This window comes from Heteronotia binoei, chromosome 6 (genome assembly GCF_032191835.1).
Source record: "Heteronotia binoei isolate CCM8104 ecotype False Entrance Well chromosome 6, APGP_CSIRO_Hbin_v1, whole genome shotgun sequence".
Taxonomy (NCBI): Eukaryota; Metazoa; Chordata; class Lepidosauria; order Squamata; family Gekkonidae; genus Heteronotia; species Heteronotia binoei.
Window position 1 is genome coordinate 54,926,509 of NC_083228.1, and position 23,415 is coordinate 54,949,923.

Sequence of the window (23,415 nt, forward strand, 5' to 3'; positions counted from 1 at the left end):
TTTTGTTATAATGGCAATTAAATTCAATCCAGTGTCTTACGATCTGACATCATCTGCTTGAAAACACATTCGGTTTCAAAAGGTTTGATTTCTGTACAATGAAAGAGGGAAGGCATTACTAAATACCTATCATGTATTACCTTTTTAGATTTTTGAACCTTCAGTTTGTCTCACCTTTGTTTACATTCCTGGACTTTATGAACCTCTTTCAGAGGTATAATCCGAAGAGGCTCCTTATCCTGAAAAAACAGAGACTTCACTAAGTTAATTTTTTAGTGAGTAAGTTAATCAGGACTTTGAACACCTAAATGGATGTCCATTACGACATCTTTATCAGACAGCCAGAGCTACACAGGTCTTATTCACGAAGATAAAGAGCAAGTTGATGAGCAAGCTGATGAAGCATATACCTGGACTTAAGGAACAGTACAACCCAGATAGCTTCTTTCACATTGTTTCTCAAGACAAAAGAGTAGTCCAAACCCAACACCCTAACAATTGACTGGTAAAACAACTAAAACTAAAAAGAATCCATTTTTGTAGATCTGGATAATCTCATGCTATTATAGTTCTTGCTATTTACATGCTCTACATATTTTCATTCATCTTTCAATGTATAGTTTTCCCCCCTGTATTTGCCCACACGGACTTATATTAAATTCAGAGATTAATTTCAGGAGGTACTACCAGAATTTACCCATTATTACCCCAAATCAGTAATCAGTAGTCTGTAGGCACTTAGCAAAACACTTTTGGGGAACAGCTGGTAAGCACCAAATCCTCATAAAAGCCTGAAGGCCATCTACAAAATAAATAAATCCAAATGTCTATTATGGGACATTCAAAAACCAGAGGCAGAAAAAAAAACCCATGACCAGCACAAGATAGCCGGTGCCTAACAATAGTTCCAAACTGCTATCAATTGTCCCTTTCATTTCCGAGAAATTTGGGGGAGGGAGGCCATCAAAGTCAGATTTTTAAACAAAAATTGTTTCAGTTACATTGGGTCTCTGCAATAACCAAATGTAATGCCAAGGTTTTAGTGACTACACTCAATCAGTTAAAACTGAACCCATTAATACCAAATATCATTAAGGAATAAAAAAAACTGCTTCTGATTTGCAAAATAACAAAAAGGGCATTTCAGATACAGTGCAATTTCCACAAGTTTTAAAAAATCAATTATGAATATTTAGTATGAAATTTCCCCCCATAACATGGAACAACACTGTTCTTCACAGTTCAGGGCAAATAAGCCTGCAAATGACTTGCTTAGTTTTCTTTATAAGTATGTAGTAAACAAATCAGACAGAAATCTAAAAGTTAAGTCAGATACAAATATGTAGGCCAAAGACTTGTGGGCTGAGAGGTCTTGGGTAGCACTCAATTAGACAAATTTTCAAGAAAATAATTTGGAAGTTGGAAACTTGGTTATATCAATGATGTAAAATCAGACCTTTATCTTGGTCATTTAAATCAATTCATCCAGGCTCCAAACAAGGAAAGAGAAGAAAGTGAGAACTAGAAAACAAATAATTTTAGCCAGGGCTTTTTTTGTAGAAAAAGCTGGCAAGAACTCATTTGCATATCAGGTCACACCCCCTGATACTAAGCCAGCCAGAACTGCATTCCTGCTAAAAAAATGTCCTGATTTTAGCTATTCAAAACAAGGAGTCAAGGAGCTGATTTGAGAATTCAGACTGTACATTCAATCATGCTAAATAAATAGGCACATAGTTCACAGTCTTTCTAGTCTGGAATGCATTAAGAATTTATTTATTTATTCAATTTATATGCCACTCTATCCCAAAGGGCTCATAAATACAGTCTGAATAAATAAAACACTAATTTCCAATTGATACATATTAACTTTACACCACATTTAGAGTAATGGATAGGAAAAAAGTGTGTGTTTCTATATAAAGTGCCCATCAAGTCACAGTCAACTTATAGTGATTTGCCACTGGTTTGTCACTGCCTTCTTCTGCATAGTGACTCTGGACTTCCTTGGTGGTTTCCCATCCAAATACTAACTAGGGCCAACCCTGCTTTGCTTCTGAGATCTGACAAGATTGGGCTAACCTAGGTCATCCAGGATAGGGCAAGGGGGGGAAAAAGCAGGGCTGACAAAATTTTAACTTCTGATGTGAAAACAATTCATGTTGTTTTACATTTTACATGCATCACAATCATATTCGCTATAGTAAATGGCATAAAACTAAGCTGATATGTGTTCACGTTTTACAAAGTTTTAAGTGTTGTGCAGACAGTGATTTTTTTTTTAATGCTACAACTATCAATGCGTTTCTGAAAGTCATTCAATAACAAACCCTCAACTGTATAGTTGACATACTTTGAAAGCAAACAATACATGCTTTAGTTTGACAAACACGGTGCATGAATCTCACATGCAGGTCTTTTGAAAAAAACTGAACATGTTTCATTTGCCTTTTTCATACGCCATCAAGTGGTTACTGAAAGGAAAGCAAAATGCCTATTTATGTCATGCTGTTCTTCCAAATAAATTCAAACACCAAATGCAAACTTTACAACCTCTTCATATTATGCTACCAAACGAATTCTCTGAGCTACCATATACTAATGACTGCACAGAATATAATAAATCAGCAATAATCACTATGGTATATGTAGGAGTATGACATATATAGTAAGAGTTTAAGAGAGTTTGACAAGGGGATGCAAATTATAATTGTGATATTTCAGTCTCTCAAAAGCATGTATTACTGGCAGCTGCTATGTGATTTGAATTACTTTTCACTCAGTTTGCTTTTTTTCTTTAGTAATAAATGTCCTATAATTTGATTTACCTAATAGGCACTAGTTTTAATATGATATATCTATCTGAGAACAAAAGCTATGAGGCATAGACCTTTAACTGTCAGCTACTGCAACATCCGCTAAACTTCAATGTTTTGAAGGACAATGTAGAAAAATGTTCAGATAACTATGTTTGGCTACCTCTTTGCCTCATGGTTATTAAACCTGACTGTGGCCCAGAGAAGCATAGGGGAAGCATCCATCCTTTTTTGCTTATCCAAGTAACCTTTCAAACCTGGACCAAATTGTTTATTAGATTATTAGATTAGATTAGATAAATTTATTGTCATTGTTCTCAACAAAAAGAGAGCAACGAAATGAGGTGCTCTTCCACAAACATACCAACACATCAAACACACATATTCATAAACCATTTAAAATACATCTAAAACCATTTAAACCATTTAAATACATCTAAAACAGATAAACATTCATAAAACCATTTAAACCATTTAAATACATCTAAAACAGATAATCCTTCATAACCCTGCATTTAACCTAACCACAGCACTTGGATAGAAACTGTCCTTAAATCTGTTTGTCCTAGCCTTCAACACTCTATATCGTCTACCTGACGGTAAGATCTCAAATAGCAAATGGCCCAGATGTGAAGGGTCCCTTAGGATCATTTGTATCTTCCTTTTACATCCCATATTATACAGATCCACCAATGAGGGGAGAGAACATCCACAAATCTTTTGTGCTCTTCTCGTCACTCTTTGAAGCACCCTTCTCTCTGCTTCCGTGCAGCTCCCAAACCACACACAGAGGCAATAAGATAAAATGCTCTCAATGGAACTACGATAAAAGGCAACCAGCAGACTCCCTGACAGTTGTAGTGATCTTAAGAGTCTTAAGTAGTATAGTCGTTGCTGGGCCTTTTTCTCTAGAGCTATGATACAACACTGGGAAACTGCTGTTCTGGCATGGGTTACATACCACATACCAGCTCACCTGTAAGAGGGAGTTGTATCTGAAAGAAAGCCTGTAAGTGATGTGAATATGTCCATCAGTAGAAGAAAGTGAAACAGAACCATACTGGACACTTCTGTAAAAACAGGGAAAGGACGGTTTAACTTCCACAGTTCTAAATCTAAACCCTGTTCCCATCTAATTTCCCATTATTTTAGCAAAAGCATGAGAATCGTTTTTTAAAGACACTAGCAAAGTTTTCTATCAAAATTTAAAGTGAAACAATTATGTATAAGCATAACTTAACATGAATGGGAGTCTTTTGCTGAGTGATCACTGGATCCAACCCATCAATCTGAATGCGGACACTTCTTCAAAGCGATTTCTACTATCTACTAGCAATTTTATATATAGATACATACCAGTTCAGATTTGAAATAGCCTATTGTATTCTCATCCAGCTGGAAGTATCTTCTTTTCCAATTCTTCATCTATTGACAAGGAAAACAAGATGTAATTCCATCTCCCTGAGCACCACAAATGCTTACACTTTTCCCTGGGACTCTTAGAGCAGGGATGGCCATACTGTGGCTCTGTAGCTTTTTCACACATGTTCTGTGCAGTGTTCCCTCTAAGCTGAGTTAGTGTGAGCTAGCTCACAGATTTTTAGCCTCCAGCTCACACATTTTTGTCTTAGCTCAGGAAAGATGGCCCCAGAGCACATCAATTTATGCAGTAGCTCACAAAGTAGATTTTTTGCTCACAAGACTGCAGCTTAGAGGGAACTTTGGTTGTGCGGCTCTCGAAGTCCCCACCACCCTGTCAGCTGGCTTGGAGTAGGCATTTCTCTCTTTAAATCACTTCTCCAAAGCAAGTCAGCCAGAGGCTTGGAGAATGCATTTAAAGTTCAAGTTGTTTTCTTTCGCCCCTCCCTTCCCACATTTATTTGCTTTCCTTCCTTCCTTCCTTGCAGCTCTCAATCATCTGACATTCATGTCTTGTGGCTCTCAAACATTTGATGTCTATTCTGTGTGGCTCTTACGTTAATCAAGTTTGACCACCTCTGTACTTTTGGGCTACACTTTTGAGCATAGCATGGTTCTCCAAAGTAACCATGTGGGAAAAGCCATATCAGGGTTTGGTTTTGTTTTTTAGCTCAGAATGGTTTTGAGTAGGGGAAGGTAAGGAGACTTGGGAAAAATAAGAAAGGCAGATGGGTGCTGACTAACAGAACACAAAGCATTAGGAGAAGTTATTTTTTTTGCATAGACGCCAGACCATTCTAACCTGATAAAAGATCCTTACTTCAGATTTCTATACAGTCACCCTAGCAGTCATGGCAGTATAAACAAGAGTGGGATGGCATCTTTTGGTAAACCCAGTTGCTGAAGACAGACTGCGCACTATTACCCTCCAAGTTTTCAAAGCCATAAGAATGCTCAAAAGTAGTCACTCTCTCCCCAAAACTTTCAACTTCCAAGCAGCAAAAAGATGTAGTAAAATAAAATCCCATCATTTTAAGCAATCATTTCCAAATGCTATAATTACCAACAGAGCAATAATTTCATGACACTTGATCCACTAATTCATGGGTGTGAGGATCAAGGATCTTTTCTACATTTCTCCTCTGTAGCAGTTTTTTTCAACTTATTTTCATGGTCACAGGACCTACATGCAATAATAGTCACACATATTTGATGGCTGCCTTACACAGGCGATGAAATCACCCCCTCCTTCCTCTTCCATCAGAGCAGCTCCATGAATAGAATAGACAGGAAGGGACAAGTGTGGTTCAAGTGAACCAGAAGACATGAGCTATGGTGGCTGAGGTGGGGGAAACGATTGGTCAGGACAGTAGAAAGGCTAGTAGAAAGGCAGATAATGAAGCCTTTACTGTATTTCATTGCTTTAATCATATATGCTCTAATTACTTTTGAAGCTGAAAATTGTCTTCTGGCTCCTAAAAGTTGAAGTAACCAGGGATAACTTATGAAAGGTCACGAACAGAAATTTAGATATAACCCCTAAATTTCAGGTTTTGAAAATTAGCACAGTCCTATACATGCCAAATTATTTCCTCTGGCAAAAAGATTTTGCCATAGCACATCTAGATGCAGCTGACTTATGGCAACTCTGTAGGATTTTCAAGGCAAGAGACATTCTAAGGTGGTTTGCCATTGCCTGCCTCTGTGTAGTAATGCTGGTATTCCTTGGCGGTCACCCATCCAAATACTACCCAGGGCCAACTCCGCTTAGCTTCTGAGATCTGATGAGATCAGGCAAGGCTGGGCTACCCAGACCAGGGCATAACAAAGAACACAGACCTCACTGATCAAAGAAATATATTCTAATTACTTACCACTGCTCCTTGTTTAACACAATAGCCAGCTTTGATCACAGCGTTATCTGGGGGTTGCTTAGCAGAATAGTAAGGATGGCTCTGAGACTGTTTCAAGTAGTTTTTATCACCCTCACTATCGTTTACATCTTCTTTCTAGAGTAAAGTAATCAAAATGGTGTATATGTAGTTCCGAACTTTGCAAAATAACTAAGAAAAAAACTTTTATATTCTTTAGTAATATTTTATATTATAACTTTCATTCAGGTTCGGGGCTTAGGATATTGCTTTAATTGCAGACTCTCTGCCATGGAAGCTTGACCTTGGGACAATCACATAATCTCACCCTAACTTATCTTACAGTGTCACTGGACAAGCAGGACACTGTTAAGTCACTTCTGAGTCTCCATCTGGAAGAAAAGTGGTATAAAAAGAGGGAGACAGAGAGACAGAAAAAGCTATCTGGACCACAAGAAAACTATACATAAACTGATGTTCCTTGGTAATAGGGCATCACCTGCAAAACATTAGTTTAGTTTTTAAGAGTCGGCGTTACATTTTACATAGCAGCCCAATACAATGTTGAAGTAAGTTTAATCACAACATCAAAGGTGGACAAACACCTAACTCCATCTCCAGCCCCCCCGCAAAACCCCATATAAGTGTATATGTAACACTGGATTTTTTAAATCTGTGTTTACCAAGTTCCAAGGACATCAAATCATTTCTCTGCACTATAGCCAATCAACTTATGTGCAGCCACATATCTAAGATTTAAGCGTCATTCTGACAGAGTTGATCCTATTTCAACCAGCTTTTATCTTTATTGTGTCAGTAGGCTTTCAGGATTCTTATTGATGACTCACTACCAGGCTCACTACCAGCTATCTGGACCACAAGAAAACTATACATAAACTGATGTTCCTTGGTAATAGGGCATCACCTGCAAAACATTAGTTTAGTTTTTAAGAGTCAGCGTTACATTTTACATAGCAGCCCAATACAATGTTGAAGTAAGTTTAATCACAACATCAAAGGTGGACAAACACCTAACTCCATCTCCAGCCCCCCCCAAAACCCCATATAAGTGTATATGTAACACTGGATTTTTTAAATCTGTGTTTACCAAGTTCCAAGGACATCAAATCATTTCTCTGCACTATAGCCAATCAACTTATGTGCAGCCACATATCTAAGATTTAAGCGTCATTCTGACAGAGTTGATCCTATTTCAACCAGCTTTTATCTTTATTGTGTCAGTAGGCTTTCAGGATTCTTATTGATGACTCACTACCAGGCTCAAATCTCTTGTGAGCCTATTCGCCATAATGCTAACCATAGTCTTAACTTTGGAACTAGATACTCAGAAAACAGGATCAGTAACATCACTAGCACACTCAGCTGTGACTGTTGTAAACATTATAATCCCATCTACATGCTACTTCTATGTGTAAAAGATTTTCTTTTAAATAATACGCAACAAATGAAAATATATTTTGATATTAAGCTATTCCAGGTAAGTTAGACACAGAAACACTAATCAATATGAAAACATACATCTCAATTTATAGACGCTAAAAATTTTATTTGAAAAAATAAATAAATAAAAATTTATAGACCCCAAACTGGCCAAATGCACGCTTCACACAGATCTATGCATATACTAAGCTGTTTCCCATGTTATGATAATTATGACAACATATGCAAGTTGTAGATTCTTCTTGCACAGCCAGCATCATGGGTAGGCTTAGGTAGTCATTTGACGACCAATGAGAGCCACAGGTAGGCCAACTCATAGTGGCGCTTTTGTAAGTAAATGAGTGTCTGGAGGAATCAGTTGAAGGCAGAAGAGGGATTGTCTCCTTTCCAACTCCCCTCTACCCCTCCCTCCCCTGCCTTCCTCCACAACTCCCCACCCCCATCCCCACCGGGTAGTCTGCTGTCTGTACAAGCCATTTGCTCCTGCATGCTTGGGATGATTTGATGTATTTGCTAAATACACTAAAATAATGTACCAAAATATAGGGCAGGATTGCCGAGTGGGAACAATGGCCCATAGGATAAAATGGGAGCTAGGAAAGCCAATTGACTTGCATGAGCTCCACTGAAATATATTACAGCACAAAGAAAGTTGCAATGAATATGCAGAATTGATTTTTGGATGGAGGCCAGATAGACTGCTCTGGGACTGTAATGACTGCCAACAGAGTGGAATGATGGCCCCTAGAAGTAGCATGAGTGTTCTGGAACTGGAATGACAACCCCTGGGAGTCGCAGGTATGTTCTGGGCCTGGAATTACAGCCCCTGAAGTGTAATGATAGACCCTTGAAGTAGCAGAAGTGATCTGGGCCTAGAATGATGGCCCCTGGGAATTGCAGATATGTTCTGGGTCTGGAATGATTGTCCCAAGAGCGGAATGACAACTCCCAGGAGTACCAGAAGTGGTCTGCAATTGGAATGACATATCTGAAAGTGAAATGACAGTCCATGTGATTGGAATCAATGTAAGGCATTTCATTCCATTCTAAGGTCTGTGATTACAGCTGCACAGCACAGATTTCAATCACATGGTCTGTCATCATTCCAACCTTGGACCTATCATTCCAATCTCAGAATACTTCTGCTACTCCCAGGGGCCATCATTCCATTTGGGGGACAGTCATTCCAATCCCAGAGCATTTCTGCTATTCTAAGAGCTGCATGCCAGTCACAAAACACTTCTGCTACTCCCAAAGGCTGTCATTCCACTCTAGGGCCTAGCATATTCAGTTAGTGTTGGTAAAGATCAGGAATTCAGGTACCTCTGCCTATATCTTTGATAGTGAAAAGCTGACAGAGCTGAGATGGCTCAGTGCTACTAGATTAAACTCCAAGGTTTGTACACAACAATACTGAGATTTTCTGACAAAACATACTTTTTAGATTACCAAAAACTGAGAATACATTCTGAGGTAATTTTAAATTGCAGATCTAATCCTGAAGAAATTAATTTTTAATTAATACAATTCTGCAGGGCCTGTAAGGCAGAGTTGTTCTCCCTGGCTTTTAGTTGAGGACAGCAATAGTCCCATCATAGCTGGCATCCTCCTTTTTTCTTCTTTCCTCCATCTCCGCTTCAGCCCACTCACTTGCTTGTGAGCGTGTGGCACAGTCCACAGTGAGGTAACTAAGAAATATTTGACACCATCTGAAGTAATGTAATTGTCTCTTTGGTTGTTTTTAACTTATTTTATTGGTTGTAAATCACCTAGAGCCTTATGTTGCTGGAAACAGGTGATTCATAAATTGAATACATGAAATAAAATTCAAAATTCAAAATCAAGACAAGACTTTTACTCCTAGTAAAATGGGGATATTTTTATTGCTTCTGTTTAAACTCTTAAAAAGTGAGTTAGCATGAGATCTAACTTTTACAAGCTAAGTGTGAACAGAATGTCACACAATCACATTCTTTTCCACGTTCTAGCAAAACACTGTCCAGTAATTATCAGCCTTTGCAGTGGTTTGCCTACAGGATATGCTATACTTGAACTCAAAAGTGATTGGTGAGAACCACCTAATGATAATTTTAGACTAGGTTTTAAAAAATCATCACCCAGCCTTAATCTAGACTCACTGTGTAATCTTGACCAAGTCACTATAGCTTTTTTTAACCTATCTTTCAGGGTTATTTTGACATATATTTACTTCATTTGTACAGTCTTTCTTCCCAACAGGGATTTAAAGAGGGAAAGGGGGCCCAGTTATGCTCTCTTACCCAGGGCCTACAAAACCCTGGAACAGGCCCTGATTTCATGTAACAAGAATTACATCAACTGAAAGGGTAGCATGCTGTTCCTTAGCCCTTCCAACGACAAGGCAGGGCATTAAAGCTACATTACCTGGGTAGGGGTTATTATGGGAACACCACCAACAATATCCGTTCTGTAAGACATCTGCTTCTTTATCCCCACACTTTCAGCTTGGCGATTTGAATTATCATTCTGAGACCGTGAATCAGTCTGCTTTGGTACCTGAAAAAGTAAATGTTGCAACGAAATAGTATACAGTGAATGTATAATGCCTTTGAAAACATGAGAGCAAGTAAAACTAATTCAAATTACAGAACTGCATTTTTTTAAATACTTTATACACCTATAAATAAGCCAAAGGGTTTAAAAAGCTTCTATATACTTCAGCTGCTGGATCATATCAGAATACTTGGAGAATTTTTGCCATTTGGGTTACAGAAGCAATGAACCAAATAAAGGCTATAGAGGAGGCTTTTAGTAGCCAGACAAACCTTTTCACAATTCATATCTCCTCAGACTTGCACCAATCCACTACCCATAAATCCCCTCCTTCTCCTTTTTTATTATTGTCTTATTGCAAGCAAAATAATACATATTAGATACAGCAGAAGCACCCTTGGAAGCAGAACCCTTGACGCTTCTTGGAGCAACGAAACCTTCTTTCATTTAGAAGTCTGTTATATAAAACATGAATTACGCCTTTTCAAGTTCATAACACGCATGCATTATAGCTTGGCTCACAAGCTAGCAATAATTGTAGCCACCACTGACCCTCTCTTCTGTCCTCCTCTCAATCCTCTGTAAATGCCAGAGGACTTGGATATAGAGGGCATCATAACCCTCAGAGAAGGCAGAAGCAGCTTCTGCATGATATGCCTGAGCATAAACAAGTTATAACTAGGGCACCAAAGGAATTTGAATTGTTATTGTAACATACAGCTTGGAGTCACTGGTAATTCCATGGCTGAATGGGATTTCCATCTGTGGAGCATCACTTCTTCACCTTCCCCCTCCTGTTATTCCTCAAATATGTCCTCATGTCAAGTATGTTGTATATAGATAAAAATATTCTGTCAGATCCAAGTTCATCTTTCTAAAATGTAGCTCTGCCCAACTGAAAACCTCTAATTAGACTGTAAACAGCCCTTCCTGGTGATACCCTCTACATCCTCTACCTATTTGTAATGGTTGGTGACTTCTGTTCCAATGTAGCTGAAGAAGTGTGCATGCACATGAAAGCTTATACCCAGAATAAAATTTCGTTGTTCTTAAAGGTGCCACTGGACATTTTACAAGTTAAAAACTTGTAAAATGTCTCCAAATGTTTGTGTGGAATGACCCTAGCATTAAAAAAATTACTTACTGTAATTTTGGTAGCTTTGTTTAGGACATTTACCCATTCAACTAAGTCTTGTTGATCATTGGCTTGTAGAAAGTATTTTCTCATTCCTGCATTCATGACTGGTAAAGAAAGTAAATGAAATAATGCACAACATTAACTAAAACATTGGTTACACTTTTAACTAGGAAATGGCCATTAATCAATATAGACAGCCTTCAATATTTGCTCTCACCTCAAAATTCACAAGCATGCCCTGACGTGGATAGCTCAGGCAAGCCCAGTCTTGTCAGATCTCAAAAGCTAAGCAGAGTAGACTTTGGCAAGACTTTGGTAGACTCGGATAAGGAATCTCCTTGAAACACCAGACGTTGAGCTGGGGCAGGCTTTATTCAGTCATATCTGAATATCCTCCAAGCCCCCAGTAGGGGTCAGTCACCAAAGGCTGCCATGACTTCCAGATACAGACCCACACACAATTTACAAGCATAAGCATGATGCACAAAACATAAATGTTATCTCTCTTAAAGTTACAGTTTTAAAGTTCTAGCACATATGCATGTCTCAGTTGTACTGTGAAAAATCCGGGAGGGATGGGGGAGAACATTGAGTATCACTTTTCCAATTTTCCAAGCTAGTACTAACCCAAATGTCTGCATTAATTTTTTAAAATAAAGCTTTGCTGTAAATATGAAACCCAGCCACCCACTGGATGAAGAATTCAGAAATAATGGCCTTATTCTATTCTAGAAACATGAAGTTCTTTGTTCTAGTTTATACAGACTTTTAACAACTGCTATTTAAAATTTACAGCAGTAGCTATACAGTAGCTGAATTACACTTAATCAGTGCTTGAACCCTGTAGCAACAGAAGAGAACACCAGCAAGCAAAAAGGTGTGGCTTAAATATGTCATGGACAAGCAAAGCAAATTTCTTCTGCTTTTGTAGAAATGTGTCTGTGAGCAACTATTTTCTGTAATCATATGGATTTATTTAGCCAGCACTATAGCACCTTACATTCTGGGAATGTAATTTAGCACAGGAAAAGCAAGAGTTCAAAAAATCTGCTCACAAAAACTGAACTAAGCAGATTTAAATTAGAGTCTGTCTTCTTCTAGAGTGGTTATAGACATCTTTGTGCCACATGGTTGCCATCTATTACAAGCAATGTATATGTAGCTATACAAGAATTGTATATGAAGCTGGTTTAAGTAGCACAATGATTCATGGAGTACTGATTTTTATTGTGCTTTTCTAACAAATCACAAATCTCAGCAAAATCTGACATGAAAACTGATTCACTTGTAGCCACACGCTATATAATTTTAGATACCTACAGCTGTAGGAGTCTTGGTGTAAGACTACAAGCAGTGGCCACATGATAAATAGTTGCCTGTACTTGCCCTCAAAACAGATCTGAAATACATTGTAAGAACCACTATTTTGTGGTTCTTTGATGCTGTTTTGAACATGGCTCAAATACATTCATGACCTAGCATAAACACTACATTTTTCTACATCTTTCATAAAAATCAAGATTCTTGATCTACTCAAAATATGCCAGTTTAAACATTGGTAACTTTCTTTGGGGGAAGTGGTTTAAAGGACACAGAAACATGATTTTTCAATTCCTCTGTATGGAACCATTCACCAACACATCAATCATCCCCAAAGCATAAACATCCATAGGTTATTCCAGTTTGCTTTAAAACTCATCATAGCCAAATAAGGCCTTGGAACTTCAGTAACCCACATATGTACCTCTACGTTATTTTACCTACAGTATCAAACAGAAACTAAACAACTTTGCAAACAGTGGGCCTTTATACTTAAATCTAGTGTCTCAGCATCACAGGATATTCATAAACCCTGTATTTTAAAATGAAACCTGATCAAATGTTGCATATTCAGTACTGGCAGGATGTTTGAAATTCTTGAAAACAGTAGCATTATTAATTATGGTACTGTTGGATATGGATGCTACATATATATGAATTACAGAATCCATGTCCAACAGCTGCATAATTAATAATGTTCATGTTTTCAAGAAGAAATATAGCAGGATCTGCATGTAGTTTCTCCCTCTAAATTATCAATCCACTTCAGAAAAGCATATTGCAATGAACAAACTGGCATTTCTTTTTAATACAATGATTAATGCTTATTAAAATGCTTGTCAAGTTGCTGTTTGGTATCTGGAGAAGAGCAGCACTGATTTTTCAAAGAGAATATAGAAGCTCAGAATCTCTCACTCTGTCACAGACAGTCAAGAACTATTTTGAGCACTGAAACTTGTTCAATATATATACTGAACAAGCTACTCAGAATTTCTAAAAGTTCCAATGACTGATGTCACATCCTGCTTGAAGATCACTTTTTTTAACATGAAATATAAACATGAAATATAAACAAACTTCTATTCTAAACAGATATGTCCATTTGTGCCTAATTAGGAAAGTGTGAAACATATCCTGGATACATTTTTTTTTGTTTTTTAAAACAGTGATAAAGTAACTGTGCAAACTCTAAAAACTTACCAAAACAGAATTCTGCCTTTGGTCTCAGCTTAGTTGCATCACTAACCTAACAGAAATAACAAAAGTTAAAGCAGTATAACATGCAGATCCCATATAAAATATAAGCTATGGCCTTGACATAGTAAAGCATGACTGCCTTCAGTACAATTTCTTTGTTTAGAATAACTGCAGAAATTATTTTTAACACAGAGATTGTTCTAAAAGGTAGTAGTAGACAAGGTAATCACTGCTACACAGGCCTAGCATAAGAGAAAGAACATTTCCAGAAATGTTTAAATCAGGAGGGGAGGGAACCACAGAATCTTTTTAAAAATGCAAACAAAAGCTATTCCCCACCCGCAATTCCTCTCTATGCTATAATTTTATCAAATGTACAATTATTCTACTACTTTAAGAGCATGAAACATACAACAAAAAGTACAATTTTATATACAATATTTATGGAGTTTTAAAACATAACATTTTAACTCACATTAAATTTTATAAATGGGGCCATGATTAAATGGGGGGGGGGAGGAGGAGGAGATTGGATTTAGATCTCACTCTTTAATCAGAGTCTCAGAACAGTTTACAATCTCCTTTCCCTTCCCCTCTCCACAACAGACACTATGTGAGATAGGTGGGGCTGGCAGAGCTCTGAGAGAACTTGTTCTTGAGAAAACAGCTGAGAGATCTGTGACTGACCCAAGTTTGCTCAGCATGTGGAAGAGTGGGAAATTAATCCAGTTCTCCTAGACTACAATTCGTATTCCTAACCATTACACCAAACTGGCTCTAATTACTGTATCAAACTAGAAGGATCACAAGGCGCTCCTCTTAGTTTTTGCTAATTGGGAAAATAGAAAATAGTAACAAAATCAAAAATAATCATCAATGTGAGAAGTAAAATGAACGTTTTATTTTCTGAGTTTAGCAGTAATATGTTTCCTTCAGTATCCATAAGGAACATGCACAGAAATAACCACTTCTCTAGTGAGATAAAGTAGGAATAACTTTAGATATCCATTTCAACATGGCACCAAAAAAAGTAACAGCACCTGTTCAAAGAAAATTAGCTCTCTCATTTTTACATCTTTGAAAACCACACCAGAATTGATCACTTCCAATTCTGCATTTTCATTTTGGCTCCACTAGATGTCAGACACAAGCACAACACAGTTTGTGTACAAAATCTCAAACCCTCAGGCTTACATGTTTCATTCCTTCACTCCAGCTACAATGAAGACTTCTTCTTTAAGAATTCCAATTTGTTCCAACTCCTAAATCTGGGTTTGTGTTTCTTTCTCATTCACTTAGATTAAGCAATGGGAAAGACACAAACCCCAATTTGCCCAAGTTCCAAATAACTGCCTCAGAATAAAGGGCAATAGAAGGGAATGGACTCCTTTCTGGGCACTCCATGAGACTGAGGGCAGTTTGTGAGGGATGTGAAGTGAACCAGGGCCTGCCTACCTACAACAGGACCTCAACAGGAAGAATCAATGACTGAAGTATGTGATGAAGGAAGTTGCCAAGTCCTGATTGGCAGGAACTTGAGCATCCAGTAGGCTAAGAGTCATAGGCAGGGGATGTAGTACCCTAACCATAATGAGGAGGTGAGAGCCAGAGAAAGTCAAGTTCAAGCATATGAATTCCAGTATCACAACAAATCAGACTGAAGCTGGCATAACCCAAAAAGTCTTTAACTGCAGCTCCACTCAGGACATTCAGAGATGCAGAGACTTGTTCACATCACAAATAAACTGTATGTTGTTTGTGGTATTTAAAGGAAGTCTTTAAGAATAATGTTAATAAAAGTTCTTTACTAATCCAAACAAAAAGCTTTAGATTTCAAAAAAGCCCAAACTATTTTTCTCTATACTTTATGTGATTTGGGCTGGTTTCCATATTTCCCTATATAAGGGTCTCATAAAAGGGCATAATATGCATTTCTCTATATATACTAGTTACTGTTTTATTGGTTAAACAAAGCTTTCCTCAGGGAAACTTAAGAGGACATATTAGATTAAATGATCATTTTTACAAACAGAATCTTTGTGTACAGAATTTTGCTTGTGCAATAATTTCAAATTCCCAGTTCTGTACTGTCTCTGAACCTTCATTAGTTTTAGAAGCAAAAACTACAAAGAAATGTTCCTCAACAACAGTGTTAAATGGTAGCAAAAAGCTTTAGATTTCTCAAATACTATAAAAAATTTTAAATGTTATTTGGTATCCACACACATACATACCTTTGAAATGTAGGTAAGCTTAATGGCTCCAACGGGTGGAGATCCAGAAGGAAGGTTCTGAATTTGACAGTGTAATATAAAGTGAAAGCTGTCAATTAAAAACCTTGAGATACCCTTTATATTTGCAAATACTCTAAAAACAGTTTATTTAAAATACAGAATACCATTGTAACATTTTTGTATCTACCTTACATCACTTAATAGAATTTTTGAAAAATTAAACTTGGCTGTTCAGTGCTCACATTTCGTTTTGTTCATTTGGGAAAATGTTATTGCATTTTACAGGGGGGGGGGGGGGTTGTGAACCATCCCTAAATCCAAATGTGCCAAACCCCCCAGAAGTAATGTTTTCTTCCTTTGTTTTCATCATAAATAGTTCCCAATATTGAACCAACACTAACAGAAAACTATTTTAAAACTTCCTTTGTAGGTCATGATTGGTAGTAAGAGCAGTGAAAACCTTGATCATGACCCCCCCAAAACTGGCCGCTTTGTATGACTCCTGTGAGTAGGCAGTTATCAAGAGGATCATTGTGAAAAAGGAACTGGAAAGTATTGGTGAGCCGAAGTCCTCGCCCCACCAAAATAATTCTTTGCCAAGTTCCATGCCATTAATTCTATCCTTCATTTATGTTATTATTTATAGTTCATTTTTCTTATTGAGTCTCAAAGCAGATTGCATTTATCTCTTGGATGGGAGCTACTGATTTCAATATAGAACTCAAATATAAATGTAAGGGCTAGACTAAGCAATCCAAGTTTCAAATGGTAATTATTACTAAAAATAAATTCTCATCTTCTATTGTGATTCTAGCAGAACATGTAAGTACAAACAATGTTATTAAATTAAATTAAAATTCAACTTAAAGGCCTCTTTAGATAACAAGAACTTGAATTTTATTATCCCCAAATGTTTTTTACCTGTGGATTATCCATATACCATACCAAGCTGTCTTCTTTTGTGTCCAGTATAAAATATCTCCGCAGAAACTTTCCACTACTCTCATTTTCTTCAATATCTAGAAAACCACAAATGCGATTTTGACGATCCACATAAGGCATTTCTGAACCTGAACATTACACTGCAAAACAAAAGCAAAATTTTTCCTTTACTATTATAAGCATCTCATTTAATGAACAAAACAGTCCATTTGCAGGAAAGCATGAACTTCTCAAACATCAACATATATTACAAACATGAATGCAACATTTGTATCACTTTCTATCTCTGGATTTTATAACACTAAATGCAGTATATAACTGCTTGACATACACTACTGGCTTCTTCATAAGAGCAACATAATACATAGCAATACTACTTTACTCTTTCAAAAGCCTCTTTAGACTTACACTTCACAACTTTACAATTACATGTTTCAAATACTACTGAAAAACTGTTTCACATAACTTTGCTAAAAAGGTTAGAATTTTTTATGTTCCGGAATGCACAGTTTTCTAAGAAAACAATACGTTCTCTTAGCCTTTCATTATACCTTGTTGGGTTTAGACATTCTCCAAAAAAGCAGGTGTTAACCTGATATTCAGCAATGTGATGCATTTGAACGAAGCAAGAGGTTATTTGCATTCTGACATCACAAACTGCAATTTGTTTAAACCACTTTAACAGAGCGCACACCCTGGTTTGTTGCCACACACTCTACTTTGTTACCAAACATACCAGTTTGTTCATAAATCCCTAATAATCTCCTGCTCACTTCCAAGCAGAACCCCTGGATATTTTGTGAACTCCTCTACACTGCTCGGCTGTTGGCAAAGTGTTACTACAGTAACAATCCACTTACTATGGGCCATCTGCTGCAGGGAAACCCCATGGAACAGAAGACTAGGGCAGCCATCCTCGCTCTTACCTACATTCTGTCTGCCTAGAAGCTTTATTGAATGACTATTTTTTTCCGCTTTGAAACAAAGCTCTCTTTGCAATCCTTATCCATGCTCCTTTCTCTTTTGCCCTTTTACCACATTTCCTATCTTTATTCTCTTTCAGATAGAAAATAAAAGCTTAAGAATAAATATGTGGTCACAGCTCCACACACATGCACACACTCCTGCTCCCAAGAAAGCAAAGGGATTTCCTCAAAATATGAAGGTATACCTGTAGATGGCAAGATAACTGTTTTGTGTAGAACAATTTCTATGGTGTATGTTGGCAAACTAAATAAAAGCATGTCATTAAATAAGATCTTTTGTCCTACTGCTTTTTATATTTCCTCTGTGGGGGAGGCTGAATCCTAAAGCACAGTCTTGTTTGATGAGTAATCACTAGCAGGGCTAAGCTGTGGGAGTAGACTGAGATAGTATCTTAGCTGAATACACCTGGAATAGTAAGATCTTCATGCTTACTTATGGGAGATCATTATTATGGCAGATAATGCTACCAACACTGATTTTTTAAGTTCCAGTTTAATGACAAGCCAGTTAACAAGTCAACTATAATTTAGATTCCCAGCTTAGCTTTCAACAAACCAGTTTGTTGAGCAATATGCATTCAGTTATCACTCCAAACTTGAGTTTATTATAATACCTGGCCTCTTTTTTGTTAGGTTTGTTTTAGATTTGGAGAAATAGGGTACAAGAACTCATAATGAAGAACTATTGAAAAGAGGGAACTAGATGGTTGACCTTCCTTTTATTTAAGCTTTCAAATTAACTATGCTTGCTTCTCTGGGATGATATGACACTCTTTTAAATCTGTTCCTTACCTCCAACCACTAACAACGCCACCAATTTCCACATGACTTAGATTCAATATAAATCCAAGCAGGCAGCCGTGTTGTTCTGAACAAAGCAGGAGTCAAGTTGCACCTTTAAGACCAACCAATTTTTATTTAGAAGGCAAGCTTTCGTGTGCTCTTAAGTACACTTCATCAGAGGAGGAATCCAACACAATGAGCAAAGCCATACATAGCTGAGCAGAGCCATACATAGCTGGTAGGCAGTGGCCCAGAATGCAACATGGTACAGATTTAAGAACCAATGACAGTGAAGTAAAATTATCTGGTAGGCAGTGGTTTAGAATATAAAATGGTACAATGACAGAATAGTAAAATTAACAAATTGAGCAAACCTTTGATCTGAATTAACAATTTGTTAATTTTACTATTCTGTCGTACCATTTTACATTCTAAACCACTGCCTACCAGATAATTTTACTTCACTGTCATTGGTTCTTAAATCTGTACCATGTTGCAATCTGGGCCACTGCTTACCAGCTATGTATGGCTCTGCTCAGCTATGTATGGCTTTGCTCACTGTGCTGGATTCTTTGTCTGATGAATGAAGTGTGCTTAAGAGTACACGAAAGCTTACGTTCTAAATAAAAATCGGTTGGTCTTAAAGGTGAAGCTTGACTCCTGCTTTGTTCATTCAGAATAAATGTTTAAGATCCCAGAATTAAGGACAATTTATTGCTGAGAAGGTACTGAGAATATTTCCCAGACCATTTCTTCCACATTTTGCCCAATTTATAAGAACTAATCCATCTACCCACAACCTCTACTGATGTAGTAAGAATCAAAATGAATCCTCCTGTCAGCCAAGTATCACGAACTGTAGTGATGTCATAGCCAAATGCAACTCTAATCAACTTCGTTCCACATAAACCCAAAATTCTTGAATCATTTTTTAAATGTACCTGAGTCTTAAAGAGGTTTAAAAATATTCCCCATAATTTTTGACAGGTAGGCAGCTGAAGTGTTATCAAAATACTTCTAGGCCAACTATTTATGACAGCATCTGTGGAGGAATCTTTTGAATTTACAGGGCAGAGCTGAAATGTAAGGGCCTGTTCTGCAGCAGGAGAAAGTACAAGTTCTACTCCTTTACAGATTCCCTCTCCCCCTCCAAAAAAAACAAACGAAACAAAATGGGCAGCAAATGTTTCACTGTTAAATTCCCAATTGACTAAGATCATTCATAGGACCAGTTTAGGGAGCAGTGTCTATATTATAAATGGGTTTCATTTGCTATCAAATATCTCAGTACGTGGCCAGATGGGGTGTCAGCACAGCTATTGGCTGGGATCTCTTGAGGAAGAATGAAACAGAAAAAAAGTCACAAAGGAGACAATCACAGCTGCCAACACTTGTCCAAAAATATGCAGACAGGTAGGATGAAGACAGCTTCCAGCAGGAACAAGCAAATCCCTTCAATTCTGCTCTATTCCACAGTTTCCTTATGTCAGTTGTCTTCTAACAAGTATGAAGAATTTTGGAATGTTGGTAACAGATTTTATGCACCCTCCAAATAAGTGTGTGCTATTTAGAAGTTCAAAGGTCCCCTCTTCTGAGGAAGTCAGTTTTTGTTCATCTGTTCCAATACAATTTTAAGCTCTCAGTAATAAGCATGCTTTTCTGTCCAAGAAAGCAGGTCATTAAATGTTTTATATTTTGTTCCTGCTTTAATTTCCAAAACTGATCTTTGATTTTGAAAAACTGAGGAGTGCACTGAGACTCATATGACAAGTAAAAGAAAGATTTTTTTACACTTTTTTTTCAAAAAGAAAAAAATCCTCTTCCTTGGAAGAAAAAAACTGCTTTGTTTTTGAGTTATTCATTTTATGTTGTCTTATTGAAAGCACTCAAATTGCAAGATGAGACGAGAGAAAAGAAATCACCAGAGATTCCAAAAACTACCAGCTCCATTCTGGAAAAAAATCCCAGCAAATGAAGGACCAATCCAGAAAGTTATTAAAACATTTTGCAGAAAACAGTATTGTTACAATTAACACTGTTTGCTACCTAATCTACCTCTTGCCATTCTAATGAAGTTATGAGATACGAAAGGTTAAGTGATTCTCAATGTTTAATCTCATCCATACCTATCCCAAAGCAGCTGCTTCTATATTTCTTGAATTCATTGGTCATCACATTGCCAGTGACCCCCAGATAGCTACAAATCCTTCAATAATTTAACTTTACAGAATCCATTTTAATAAGTACAGACATATCCAAGTTCAATTGGCAGAAATAGTTCTGAATCCAGAACTGTTTCATACTGAATTCTCATCTCTATTTGAACAGCAGACAAGATATGGATTAGCAATACAACAGAGTATTATATAGTACCAGTGATCCTCAAGGTAGCACCCAACAATGTGTTTTCAGGCATCCATTTTTTGGCTCATTTCCTGATCTCTTCGTACTCCTTCCTTCTCCCTTTTCAAGTTCCTTCTCTTTATCCTCCTTCCACAATTCATACTTCCTTGTGTCAACTTTCACATTCCTTCCTTCTACGTTCTTAATCTTTCCCACACCACTTCTCCAACACTTTCAAGGTACACTAAGTGATGGGGGGATGGAGAGATTGTGGTGGTGGTAAGGGGAACGGGAGAGGCAAACTTCCCATAAGTCCAGCAACAGCCTCAGATGAGAAGGGTAACGTGCCTAAACGTTCTTTTGTGTTTATTAAGAGTGTGTTTGCTTGAAACTACTTGTCCACAATAACCCCACCACCAGTAGAAGGAAAGGAAAGGGAACCCTCAATATGGGATGTGCAAATAAATTTGAGAAGAGCTGGAAGAAACCAGGACAGAGGAAAAGAATGGATGATTTATGGTCTCCCTAGGAAGCCCATTCCACTCCCCAGATCTGCCACATCCACATCCTTCTCCCACACCTATATAGAATACAGTCTCTTTTACATGGGCTTATGGACTTCCCAGCATTGGTATAAACTGGATAACTCTTTAGAGTCCCCAATCCTGCAACAACTTTTGGATGGTAACCAAATTTATTTGAATTAGATTAATATTAATAAGCTGAAGCAATAGCATCATTTCTTAAAGCGTATTTTATTTTATTTCTTGGCCACCTATAAAAATGAGATTTTCAATTTTTCCTTGAACTTTTTATTTAATTGGATCATTATTTTAAAACACATACATGGAGAAGGGTTGTGGTTAGTCATTGGTTTCCATGGGCAGCAATTACTTTTTATCAGAATTCCAGATGTATTCACTGTAAGCTCAGCAAGTCTTTATTAACAGCGTGTTTGCTTCCATTACCTCTAGGGCAAGGGTGTCAAACATGCAGCCCAGGAACTGAATCAGGAGCTCCCCCCCTCGAGCAACTGACTCTTGTCTGCTTCCTTCTCCCTCTCTCTTGCTTCCTTCTGCATCTCAACTTGTATTGCAAGGCTTGCTCAATCGCACAGGAGCTACAGAGCAAAACCTCTATTTCTCCAGTGGTTGACGCTCCTTCTCCTCCTGGTCCCTAGCAGAGGGAGGGAAAGAACCAGAGCTTCCCTTGCCCAATTTCCTGGATCCCATGAGAGAAATACAAAGAAAGCACCTTTAAGACCAACAAGTGCTAATATTTTAAGCATATTTTATTGTAAGGGATTTTTTAATTAAAAAAATCTTTAGTCATGTTTGTCTGTGTCCTTTAAAAAGTTTATATCTCTGCTACCTAATCTTAAATAAGTACACACATGGCCTGGCCTGACATGGCCCAGCCCAGCCCAACATGGTCTCATTTATGTCATAACATAACAAATGAGTTTGACACCACGATCTAGGTAATACTACAAAGAGGCTTGACCAATATTGTCAGTCAAAAGTCATTTTTGTGATTGAAAGACTCATGTAGGAAACAGAAACCATATTATTTAGTACAAGTAAAGTTATGCAAATGTATGTCAACAATATTCAATGCATTAAACAGTTCTCCTTAGCTTTTATTTGAAACCATAGGGATAGCGCAAACATAATTCTTGTTTTCAATTAAATGAAACAAACACAACAACCATAAGAAACAAAAGTTAGTTTTAAAATACAGGGTGGCTATTTCTAAGTGGTGAGGAAGACTATGTAACACACATAACAAACCCCACATTCTGCACAGTGAGGCATCAGTGATACTTCATTCCTGCTCTTCTCAGCTGAGATAATGCTTCTATTACAAAAATAAAAAGCCACCACAAAATAAGGGAATTCTTGACTTGACAGAGCTGGGGTGGCCAAACTGTGGCTCAGGAACCACATGCAGCTCTTTCACGCATACTGTGCAGCTGAGGGAATAAGCTTGTTTGGTAGGTTAAAAATCTGATAGGAGGAAATGTTACATTCTTTAATGGCTTAGAGCTGATGAAAGGGGAAGTTTGTTAATATCTGGCAGGACAGTTTATTGCAGATTTGATTACAAGACCACCACCCCCAAAAAATCTTTTGATTTTGTTTATATCATTTATATGCTGCTTTTCTCCTTAAGCGGCCCCGTGGCACAGAGAGGTAAAGCAGCAGTACTGCAGTGTACTGTAGTCTGAACTCTCTGCTCACGACCTGAGTTCGATTCTGGCAGAAGCTGGATTCAGGTAGCCAGCCAAGGCTGACTCAGCCTTCCATCCTTTCGAGATCAGTAAAATGAGTACCCAGCTTGCTGGGGGGAAAGTGTAAAAGACCAGGGAAGGCA

General features: G+C 37.5%; 1 protein-coding gene across 7 annotated transcripts in view; it reads right to left on the reverse strand.

Annotated features, from left to right (window-relative positions):
- Positions 1-23,415, reverse strand: part of PLEKHA1 (pleckstrin homology domain containing A1) — a 40,949-nt gene that overhangs the window by 10,219 nt on the left and 7,315 nt on the right. For 6 of the 7 annotated variants that reach the window (XR_009555560.1, XR_009555561.1, XM_060241476.1 and 3 more), the window contains exons 2-9: positions 16,910-17,070; positions 15,989-16,045; positions 13,758-13,803; positions 11,244-11,341; positions 9,971-10,102; positions 6,110-6,244; positions 4,173-4,241; positions 175-239 (exon numbers count right to left, since the gene is read on the reverse strand). Coding sequence is in view for 5 of the 7 variants with exons in the window: in XM_060241476.1 (XP_060097459.1) it covers positions 175-239; positions 4,173-4,241; positions 6,110-6,244; positions 9,971-10,102; positions 11,244-11,341; positions 13,758-13,803; positions 15,989-16,045; positions 16,910-17,050 (743 nt within the window). In the remaining 2 variants the exon portion in view is untranslated. Of the gene's footprint in view, positions 1-174; positions 240-4,172; positions 4,242-6,109; positions 6,245-9,970; positions 10,103-11,243; positions 11,342-13,757; positions 13,804-15,988; positions 16,046-16,909; positions 17,090-23,415 lie in introns of those variants that run through there. The other variant, XM_060241477.1, reaches the window with a different exon arrangement.